Source organism: Kogia breviceps, chromosome 17, assembly GCF_026419965.1.
Source record: "Kogia breviceps isolate mKogBre1 chromosome 17, mKogBre1 haplotype 1, whole genome shotgun sequence".
NCBI lineage: Eukaryota > Metazoa > Chordata > Mammalia > Artiodactyla > Physeteridae > Kogia > Kogia breviceps.
In genome coordinates, this window is record NC_081326.1 from 47259795 (window position 1) to 47271997 (window position 12203).

The 12203-nt window shown below is 36.4% G+C and overlaps 1 protein-coding gene across 2 annotated transcripts in view; it reads right to left on the reverse strand.

Annotated features, from left to right (window-relative positions):
- Positions 1 to 499: 499 nt before the first annotated feature.
- LRP12 (LDL receptor related protein 12) overlaps positions 500 to 12203 on the reverse strand; it is an 84407-nt gene continuing 72703 nt past the window's right edge. For both annotated transcript variants that reach the window (XM_059042544.2, XM_059042546.2), the window contains 3 exons: positions 10415 to 11519; positions 8774 to 8906; positions 500 to 4550 (listed from right to left, as the gene is read on the reverse strand). In XM_059042544.2, the coding sequence (XP_058898527.1) occupies positions 3684 to 4550; positions 8774 to 8906; positions 10415 to 11519 (2105 nt within the window). In that variant the 3' untranslated portion in view covers positions 500 to 3683. The remainder of the gene's footprint in view (positions 4551 to 8773; positions 8907 to 10414; positions 11520 to 12203) is intronic.

Genomic DNA, 12203 nt, shown 5'->3' on the forward strand with positions numbered 1-12203 from the left:
AAGCAAACAAAAACAACTAAATAGGTCAACCATTAGCTATCTTAATTAAGAAAACAAGGCAGCAAGCATAATACATAATAAGGGGGAAAAAGCCATATGCAGAAAAGAGGAGGGTAACTTTGCTCACCTCTAGGCAAATGAACTTGAAAACATGGACAAAATGGATGGTTGATGATCCTAGCTAAGACATAAAAACTACACAGACCAATTACCATAACAGATACTAAAAGAGCTGTCAGAGAGCTATTGCCGAACATCCACCAACACCAGATAATTTCACTGAAATTTTAAGGAAGAGAAAATTCCAACGCTGTGCAAACTGTTCCAGAACTCAGGAAAAGGAAAAAACATTTCCAATTTACCAGCATAAAATTAATAACAAAACTTCTTAAAGATAGCATGCACGTGAACACACACATACACACACGACTAACTGCACTGATGAATACAGATGCAAATATATTAAATAAAATATGAAACATAATCTGGAAATATATTAAAAGAATAATACATATGGTCAAGTAGAGTTTATTTCAGGAACACCAGGATGGTTCAAAATGACAAAATATATTTAAAGGTCAAAGGAGATAAATCGTATGATCATCTCCATAGAAAATGAAAAGGCATGTGATAAAATTCAACATGCATTCTTGACTAATTTATTTTAAAATAGGGATCAATGGATACTCCTTAACATGATTAAATGTGTATATCTCAACTCAGTTCATTATAGCCAATATATTTTAACATTATTCTAGAAGTACTAGACAATGCAATCAAGACATAAAGAGGTATGCAAATTGGAAGACATGACTGTATAACTGGAAAACACAAAAGAATTAACTGAAGTACTATTACAAACCATAAGAAAATGAGAGTCTGGTAGCTGGGTAGAAAATTAACATAAATAAGTCATTAGCTTTTATATACACTAAAATCAGACTAAATTATAAACAGAAAGGACTTCCTTAATAATGGTAACAAAAATAATAAAATTTCTAAGAACTCTTGAAAAACATGTACAAGATCTCTGTAAAGTAAAATGCGAAGCATCTGTGAAGGAAACAACAAAAGACTTGAGCAAATTGGGAACCATTTTTGGATAGGGCACCATGGTTTAGATAGACGCTTTAACGTGATAATGTTGTCAAATTTCCCCAAGTTGACCTATAAAAAAGTAAAAGTGTCCAAAAAAAAATGTACAATGGATTTGTTTTGTGGAACACAAAGAGTTGATTCTAAAGTTCAAATGGAAAAATAAGCAAGAATATTTGAACATTTAAAAATTACTGTTATTAAAACAGGTATAGGACTGGTACAAAAAAAGAAAGGCAAGTCAAGGAGAATGGAATTAGAGTCTAGAAATATATCCACATAATATGAAAATCTGAAATATGATAAAAGGGCCATTTCCAATAGCAAGGAAAGGACAGATTTAATAAACAGCCTTGCAGTAACTAGGTAGTTACCTAGGAAGAAAAACTGGAGCCTTAAATTCAGGATAGATCAAATTTTTAAATGTGAAAAGTCAAATAACAGAAATACCCAACTGTACTTTTAACATTCAAACAGTAGCAGATACACTTTTTCCCTTGAAAAAAAGTACAGAAAAAGAATGCATAGTATGTTACAATTTGTGTTACATCATATAGCATTTATACATATAGATACATTTATGTATCTATATGGTATTTCTGGAGGGTATACAAGAATTTGGTCTTGGTACCTGTTTCTTTGAAAGGGAACTAAAGGATGACTGTCAGGGATAGGGGAGAGGCTTAATTTTTTTACTGTTTGAATCAAGAAGATGTATTAGTTAATTAAACAAAGAAATTAAAATATATGTCAGAAAACAAAACCAAAAAACCTATACATAATAGTATATAACTAGTAGGACCTAAACAAGGTTAATTTGGTAAGCCAAATTCTGCCAGTAAAATATTGTATAGGGGTCTAAACTGTATCTGAAAATAATATGAAAAGATAAATGATAGAGTTACTGACTCTTATAAGACATATCAATTAAAAGGCAGGTTTTTCAAAGGCAAAATCATGTCCAGGTCCTTAAGGATTTTTTTACCCTTGACAACTGGTGTAAGCTACTACTTTACTATAAGGGAGTTAAGAAAGACATCCCCTCTTTTTCTTCTAGACACACTGCATATTTCATGGCCTGAATTTGTATATGCACCAAATGAACAAAAATAAAGAGAAACTTTGATTTAAAAAGTACCTCAAGGCAATACAAAAAAAGAAGTCATTTTAATTTTTGATACATATTAAAACATTTCAGTCAGTTCTTCCTGACAGCATAACACGACAAATACACAAGACCTCAAACATGCTTTAAAATGACATTCAGCAAAGTATTTAAAATTTAATAAATAGCAATAATCACACACAAATACATTTTTCATACTCAAACATTAAGCTACTAAAACAGACAGCTAAAGAATAAATAAATGGGAATTGACAATAAAAAAATATGCGGGGTTTTGCAATTCACTTTACTTAAAAAAGGGAGGTGATCTGAATGATTTCTTAATTTGCTTTTCGACATGTAGCATGGTCCTCCCCTTATGAATAAAATATATTGAAAAAAAATCACTTTCTTACTATAATGCAGTTTTTAAATACAACCAATAAATATGAAACCAGCGAAGCAACCTCAAGTTGTAATAAAAATGCCCCCTCACGCTCCCCCCATAAGCTATGGAAATATATAGTCATTATGAGAGCAAATAATAGTATTTAAAGTGATAGTGCTTCTGCACTAAACTCATCTGAGACCTTGACATGATTTAGTGCAAATCCCTAGGGTCCAATACGAGCATAACCCTGTATCAGGGAAAGACATTACCAGTTGGAACTTATCTTGTACAAGGTTTGTACATATTTTATAAAGTTCAAGATTTAATGCATAGTAGAATATCTTCATCCGCTTAATTCTGTCCTTAAATAGAGATAAAAAAAGAAATGACTTGAGCTTTTTACCATTTGGTTTGTACCATATTAGAGTATTAAAGTCAACATTAGAAAATTTATAAAAGAGTTTTGTTTTTTGCCATTAATTTATCTAACTCTATCTAAATTTCACATCATCGCATGTTAAACATAAGAGAAAAAATTTTAGACAAAGTTTTTTTCCCTTTGACAAGCTCATATTATGAAATTTAATAATGTTTAGACAGATGTTATACAAATAAAAACAGGTGAGAATAAGGACTTTTTCTCTTTTTATATTAACAACCTTAACATCTAGTATATTAAGTTACAAGATGTATTGGCAAAAGCATAAAGGGTTCCATTAAAAGAAGGTATTATTTTGAACAAAGAAACTTTTTAACATAGGATAGATAGAAACTGACAGTCAAATGAGTTTCAGCAGCCATATCTCTACTGCGAACTATAGTACCAGGATGAAAACAATTGGAAACAAATGGAAGAACATTATTGAACAATCTGAGTACATAATGCATTTTTAGCTGCTAAAATAGTAAACTCTAAAGTTTACAGAGTTACAGGTGTTTAATTTAACCATGCAGGCTAACATATGATAGTAAGAAATCGCCCTGCATCTTTTTTTTCTTTTTAAATTAAAACTAGTTTAATTGTAAAGTTACAAAACAATGAATGGATATTGCTCCAACTTGCATCCAATCTCCCTGATGGGATTCTTGTACCTAACAAAGTAACAAAGCTTCATCATCACTCGTTTCATTTTTCAGCGTTGCTTCTAAGCAAGAGTCTGGTATCTGGGCAGTGTGCACAATACCGCAGCGCTCACAGGGGCCATCGCGATTACTTGGTCTTACTCCAGGGTTTGCTGCACTATATGGTTGTCTGAACCTTTGCCCTTGATCGGAGGCAAGATCAAGAAGAGGTCTGGAGCAGTCATTCACATCAAAGTCTGAAGCTCCTTCAGAAACTGGAATTAGCATTTCGACATCATCATCTTCTTCTCTTCCATTTACCCCATTATCAAGTTGTCTCAAAGGGCTCTGGTTCTGACTTACAGAGCTTGATCGCCCTAATGTAAAACGTACCCAACGTAGCCCCTGAGTCATACGACTTAGCGCACTTGTGAGCTGGTGGCGCGCCGGACTCACGCTTGGGGGTTCCGCACTTGTCGCATCCCGTCCGGTCTCTGTGTGACCACCTCGGGTATGCTGAGTGGAGGAACTACCACTTGCTCCCACTGTTGCTTCTACAGCTGTTGTGGGAGGGACTTTTTGAGGCAAAGGAGCTGCAACCCCGCCAGATGCTCCTACCGTATCTCTTCTCTCATTTTCTGTGTCTGTGTCGTCAGATTCCACAGAAAACAAACTTCTGTGAGTATGATTTCTTTCGGGTTCTCTGCTGGTACTCTGACTAGGAGCAACCTCATCCCCATCTGCTGAGACCAGAGCCAACGACCCTGAATGGCGTGATCTTGCAAAATTAAAAATACGATTCCAGATGTTGCTGGATCTGCCTGCCATAGGAAGTCTGATTGAAGTAAATCCAAGCTGAGACCGTACAGCTAGTCTCAGGTTTTCCAAAACAGAAGCCTGCAAAACAAAAAAAAAGAAAGAAAGAAAGAAAGAAAAGATCTTAAGACAGCTAACAACGAGGTATTAAGATGGAAAACACCCTTCTATTCAGCATGTGTTGTGGAGGACGAAAGTTCTATTACTCATTTTATGGTCTACGGAGGATGAATTAAATTCTCATCGATACAGGTTCACCTCACTCCAGAATCTAACCTATGACTTGAACCACTGTTCACTGTGTTTAAGATTTTCTTGATACTTCATTTTATATATGAACTTTAAAATGATGTTTAATGCCAATCACAACAGCAATTTTGTTTCAAAACTTCACATAGTAATCCAATTCTCGAAATGCACCAAAGATGGAAAATAAAATTATTTGATACTTCTTTAGCTAGGAAGATAGAAGAATCTCTACAATAATTCTCTAAATGACCTAAAGGAGTGTGAAAACCAGGCTGTTTGTTTGTTTTTTGTTTTAACACAGAACAAGTTAGACTTGATTTACAAGGCTGAAACCTTCCAAAACATGTAAAAATTATCTCACAGTTGGTTCTCAAGGATTTGCTGAATGAGTGGATATTGAGGATTTATTTACATTGTCATAAACAAAGGAATTACTGTATTTGTAATGCAGCACAGGAAACAAAAAGCCAAAGAAATTAATTTGTTTATAGCACTATTCAATGGTATGTGAGACGTTTGGGTTCCTTCTCAATCTTAAAGATTTAAGTCTTATTTTCTACAGCTTCATGTTAAACATAAATTATAACCTTATTCTTTGAAAATTGGTGATTTTTAATTAGTGCATATGGGAGGTGACCATGTTGCCCAACGGAAAGAAAAATCATCTAGATTTTTCTTTTTTCTAGGAATGACTATTGGAATTAAAAAACAAACAAACAAAAAAACCCTACAGTATTTACAAAAACAGTCTTTAAGCTCCATCTAGTGGTTATAAACAGGAGTAATCAAACTTGGAACAAACACAGCTTTCATCAGTCTGGCATTTAGTATTTAAAATACAGAATTTCCGGGGCTTCCCTGGTGGCGCAGTGGTTGAGAATCCGCCTGCCGATGCAGGGGATACGGGTTCGTGCCCCGGTCCGGGAAGATCCCACATGCCGCGGAGCGGCTGGGCCCGTGAGCCATGGCCGCTGAGCCTGCGCATCCGGAGCCTGTGCCCCGCAACGGGAGAGGCCACAACAGTGAGAGGCCCGCAATACAGAATTTCCAAGAAACAATGGCGAATTGATATACTCCCTTTCAAACGGTGATACAGTTTCCCTCTGCCAGAATGAATGGCTCTTGCCTTTCCCCCCACAGAGAAAAAGAAGGGAAGAGAATAAGATGTGATAACATGTGTTTCCATCTCTGTTTGTGACTGGTACTGAAGTAAATCCAAGCTGATACCGTACAGCTAGCCTTAAGTTTTCCATATAGATTTGTGATTTCCACATATACCCTTTGAACATAATCCCTGGAATATAATTCACAGAAAGCTAAGAAGCTACTATCACAGGAATATTTCATAGTCTAGCCTTAGTAAATAACAGATTGTCAATAAGAAATCTGAATATCAGCACATAAAATTTACTATATAAATGAGTAAGGTTTTTCACCAATTGGGAATGTAACTATAAAGTAACTGACAAAAAAAAAAAAAGTGGCTCACATCCCTATGAACTCCATAGATTTGGTCTCCTCGTTTGGCATTCACGTTCTAAGGCTTTGTGTGAGCACTGTCATTAAATCCAGAAATGGATCCAAGGCTCTTCAGATATCCTCCCCTCTTATGCAGCTGCCACCCACAATGCCTTCAGCACACTTCAACGCCGACTTTAACAGTCCAGTCTGTCAGTGAGATGAAGCTCTCTACTGGCTTCAAAGTCTGTTTAATTAAATGATTGCCAATTTAACATTAGATTCTACAAGGGGATCTCATGATTGTTTTAGGAATAATTTTATATACTTCTTCAGTTTATGAAGCAGAAGAAAAGCACTCTTCAGAAAGGATTGCTATTTTGAATGAGTTGGTAATCAGATTATTTTTCTTTTTAAAAACAAATAAAGAAATTTGATAATTTATTACCCAAAGTTTCAAACATAAGAGTGTAATCTCATTAACTGAATAAAATCCAGTTTACCAGTTGCAAACATATTTTAAAACTTTGTTGAAGCAGAATTCCCTCACAAGGGTAAATTATAACCCTACAAAAGTGCTGTAGTAGGTAGTTAAGAATTGAAACCTTACCCAAAGTGAGGTCTGACCTTTGCCCTTTACTTCTGGGATGAGACCTCAGACCTTGGAATGTCATTTCTGACAGGAGTGTCATTGCATGGAGACTTGGGCCAGCCAGAGAGTAGCACTGCATTTTAGGTGGAGGCTCTGAGCCACACCAATGAGATGTAGCATGGGAGTGCTGAGTCAGCAGAATCAGCCAACCTCTGGAGAGGCTAGAGACTGGGATCAGCCACGTGTGCTATTAATCATGTCTATGTGATGGAGCTCCAATAAAAACCCTGGACCCCGAGTTTGGGTGAGCTTCCCTAGTTGGCAATGTTTCGTGCATATTGTCACAAACCTGTGTCGAGAGAACAGCGCTGTCCTGACTTTATGGGGAAAAGACAATTGGAAGGGTCATGTTTGGTACCCTCCTGAACCCTGTCCTACGTGTCTCTTCCTTTGGCTGATTTAATCTGGATCCTTTCCCAGCAATAATAGTTACCAGATTATACTATTAAGTAAAACAGCTTTCAATGAGTTCTCAGTCCTTCTAGTGAATTATCAAGCCTGAGGATGGTTTGGGAGCCCCTGAACTTAAAATTGGTTTTAGAAGTAAGGGCTGTCTTGTGTGGACTGTGCTCCCTCTAACTTCACAGTTGACTAACCTCTTGAAGGTAGCCTCAGGGTATAGGGGTGGGGTGATAGATGGTAGAGCGGGTGGATGGAATTAACCATCCTCTGAATTCCTACCTAAAAAGAACCCTTCCCCATGGCAGGGACAACAATATATAAAAGCCACAATGTAGGTTTTTCCTATGTTGTACACAAAATTCCAACGAGTGGAAGTTCTGAATTACTTACTTAGCAAATTACATCAAATTCTTGCAAAGATTTCCTAGAAGACTCAAATAAGATGACCGACTGTAATTGGAAACCTATTTATCAAAAAGGAAATGGTCTTTCATTTTGAACAGAATTAAATTACTGGGAAAACAATGTTCATCAATTTTTCTTAATTCTGATACTGGGAACAATTTTTAGAAATGTTTCTGGATAAACTTACATTTTAAATGTAGAAACCTTAATGCCCTTAAGAGCCCTGGCACAGTTGTAAGCATTGAAAAAGATATTAAAAAAGAAATTGCAGGGAACTATATTCGGTATCTTATAATAATCTATTATGGAAAAGAATCTGAAAAAGAATATAAATATATATGTATAACTGGATCACTTTACTGTACACCTGAAGTAAAAAATCGCTCACAAAAATTTAAAGAATTCAGAAACATTAATAAAGAATGAGTTACTATTTAAAGAAAATGATATGAATTTTTAAGCACTGTAAAATCCAGCTGTGAAGAAGTTTTCTCTCAAGTCAGGTAGAAATGTTAACTTAATTTCAACTTTTATTTTAATCTAGCATGTTACTAATCTATTACTAGGCATATCAACTTTAGTATTCCTTTTTAAATCTTTGAAATAGTTCAAGTAGAAAATAAGTTGTCAAACTTTGCTTTTGAATTTTGACACACTAAATTATCCTAAACAGTAAAATGCTTAAGAATCACCTAACCAAATCAGAAGTAAAGAATGAAAAGTATACTTCTGTACTTGTTAAAATACAATGAAACAATCAGAGTTGACCCTTGAACAACATGGGCTTGAAATGCACGGGTCCACTTATACGTGGATATTTTTCAGTAGCAAATACTATAGTACTACATGATACATGGTTGGTTGAATTTATGGATGTTGAGCCCCAGACACAGAGGTCCAACTATAAAGTGACATGTGAATTTTCACCTGCACAGAGGGTGGGTGTCCCTAGCCCCCTCGTTCAGGGCTCAACTGTATAATTTCAAATCCTCCATATATTTAATTCTTTTTTTTCATATATTTAATTCTTAACGTGACTGCAAAAATTCTGACCCAGTCAAGGATACTTTACCATTATATACAAGTATAGATTTCATTTTAAGAGGTATGGAAAGAGAAATAATAAATTGTAACATACCTGATTAGGTGGACAAACAGGAAAATCTTCAACTGGTGGAATTAAACCCTGAGCAATCAATTGTCCATAAGAGGGAGGAGCTTCTCTTCTTAACAATTCTGCTTCCACTCTGGACAACTGTGTTTCAAATGATCTTTGAGAGAAACAGGGGGATGAAAAGGGTTAAACGAAAAGGCAAGCCAAAACAGTAATTTTTAAATTATCAACAATTAAAACAATCTGAATTTTAATATACTTGTTCATTTGTATAAAGCTTACTTAGCCAACATTTGATGAGTATCTATACTACCCTACACTGAGAACACAAAGATGAAGCAGACAGTTTAGCCTCATGCGGTTTTACACTAGGGGCCTGGATCACTAAGTTTTAATAAATTAGATATCCCCGTAAAAGATAAAAGTACTAGATCTTTAAACCCCTAAGAACATAGGGGCTTGAGACTTTAGGTGAAAGTATTTGAAAATTCTTAGAAGACACTTTATTCAGCAAGTCCAACACATTTACTTTTCACATAAGGAAAAGAGTGAAACGAGTCACCAAAACCCTTTCTGGAATAACTTGTTCTTTTTTTTTTTTTTTTTTTTTTTTTTTCCGGTATGCGGGCCTCTCACTGTTGTGGCCTCTCCCGTTGCAGAGCACAGGCTCCGGACGCGCAGGCCTAGCGGCTATGGCTCACGGGCTTAGTTGCTCTGCGGCATGTGGGATCTTCCCGGACCAGGGCACGAACCCGTGTCTCCTGCATCGGCAGGCGGATTCTCAACCACTGCGCCACCAGGGAAGCCCTGGAATAACTTGTTCTTAAACTCAAGACCTCTGGTCTTCATTGTACTCTTATGTTGCAACGTAGTAAAACATTTTCTGGCCATTTATACTGAATCAAAGATAAGACGCACTTGGTTATTGTGATACTGTGCATCTATTCTTAGCTGTCTGGTATGTGACTTCTTTGTTGTATCTATCATTTGTAATTCTCCTGGGACCGACGGTCATGGTCTCCACAGGAGTTTTCTAGAAGGCCTCTCTGCCATCAACTTCTCCCAGGTCCAGTCTCTCCTCTACCACACGAAAGACAGCTCTCCCTGAAGGCCACTCTTTAACACTGAACCACTTCTTACTTAACTGAGATCCTTCGACTTTTATACCACTTTTATAGCTCCTACAACATTTATATTTTTTGTCATCTAATTCTACCCACCAATTCCTTCCTTCTAACTGTAAACTGCCCATGAAATTACTCCTACTCATTTCTCTATTCACCTGTATAATGCGTTCAACATAGGTTCTCAAATATCTGGAATTGTTGAATTAATATTTATAAAAACCGAGGTTAAAGAGTAACAACCGAGAATTACAGCTTGCAGAATTCCTATAAGACAGATTAACCTGAAAACAGGAACTGATAAATACAGATTGGCTTTTCTCACCTCATAACTCTTAGTATTTATTTGTTTTTTAATGTTCTTATTAGGCTTTTGAGTCATAGGCTTTTCATAGTCATTTTATAAATCATAAGAAGTATTTATTTCTAAACAATATAACAAAAATATATTGCTAATCTCATTTAAAAATGTGTTGTAAATATCCGGGCCATGCTTTTACTGCAGAGAGCATAAGCACTATAGTTTTGTCTTGATACTGACCTTCGTTCAAACATTCTCAGAGAATAAAGCTTACAAGTACATCCCAAGGCAATGACCAGTAACAGGCCACAGATAAGGCTCCCTATGACGGCTGCAGTTATGACTCGCGTAGGCACGATTACCGGGCAATTCTCCTCATCGCTGCCATCGCCACAGTCGTCCTGAGAGTCACACACCCAGCTTTCAAACACACAACGGTTGTTTTTACAATGAAAATTTCCTGGCTGGCAAAAAAAGCAGTTTTTTTCATCGGAGCCATTTGGGCAATGATTCTGGTAGTTGCAGCGATCAGAACGAGGGTAACAGACGCCGTTCCGGGAACACGGGAACTCTTCCTTTTGGCACATGGTACAATTGATTTCATCCCTTCCGTTTGGGCAATGCCAATACCCATCACAGCGCTGCTGCTCCGTATAACACCCCCAGTTCCCTCCGCAGGGTATTTCCCATGGCAAACAGAAGCCGTCTACTTGGTAAGTAGCATTAAATCCCCTGGCAGCATTGACTTTATCGGCACAGAAATGTACCCTTATCTGTCCAGAAGAAGACACGACAGTGAGAGGCGCATGAGAATCAAAAGCAGTTAACTGACGCAAAAGCTTGTGTGGATTCTCCTCTAATCCATCGTATATTTTGACATAATCACCATAACCAGTTCCATCAAGTTTAAAGTCAGTGAAGCGTAAGATGACTTTACGATGATCACCAGTGTCTATTAACCAGGTGCAATTGCTTCCGGGAGGATAAAAGTCTGGATAATTGGGAGAATTAAAAGTACCATAAAAATATTTTAACCACTGACCACAAGTTGGCACATCACAGTCTATCTCATCTCCAAGGTCAAGGCAGTCAATGTTCCCATCACATTTTAAAGATTCGGGGAGGCAAGTGTAAACTTTGGTGAACCGAGATAGACACTGGAACTGGTTGTAAGCACAGGGTTGGAAAGAGGCAGATGTTGGAGGATTCACTTCTTTGGCACAGATCTCTTCATCAGAACTATCTCCACATTCGTCCATGTTATTGCATTTCCAGGCTGCTGGTATACACTTTCCATTACCACAACGAAACTGGTCACAAGCACAGTTTGGTTCCTCAGATTTCCCTGGGAGGACATTAGCAGGAGGGAGATGGAGAGATAAGGAGGAAAAAACATACTCTTTAAAGGTAACAGCAAGTGGCATTTTTATCATACATGTTGATTAGCCCAAATGATAGTTGGGCTTGATCAAAAAATAGGTTAACTCTAATGGCAAATTAATATTGGCTTACTGATTACTCAACAATTTATTAAACACTTATGATTTGTTCCATGAAGATCTCTACAGCTGATCTAAAGAGAAAAGACCAATCCTGTTTTTGCAGAAGCTATTTTACTGCAGAACATTTAGTAAAGTGATGTAAGATACATAAGTCAGTAGGATGTACTGCCTAAGAATTTCAAATATTCTATTGTATAAACATTTTGCAATGAAGAAAAACTCCTCTATAATAATCACCTTTTCAAATCCAGTTTTAATATTCTTTTTGAGTTGTTTATATATATTATATATATATATACACACACATACACACAATATTTTGCTATGTGAATCATAGCATATTTTGCAAGCCCATTATTTAGACTCAAATTTTTGCTGAGATTATCATAAGTTAACTTTATTCTATTTCTAACATTTCATTTAACCACAACACGGTACTTCCATTTTATAATTTTTTAATACAACTGCAAAATATTTTATGAATCTGAGCTAAAGGTATAAATTTACTCAACAAAACAGTAGGGGGA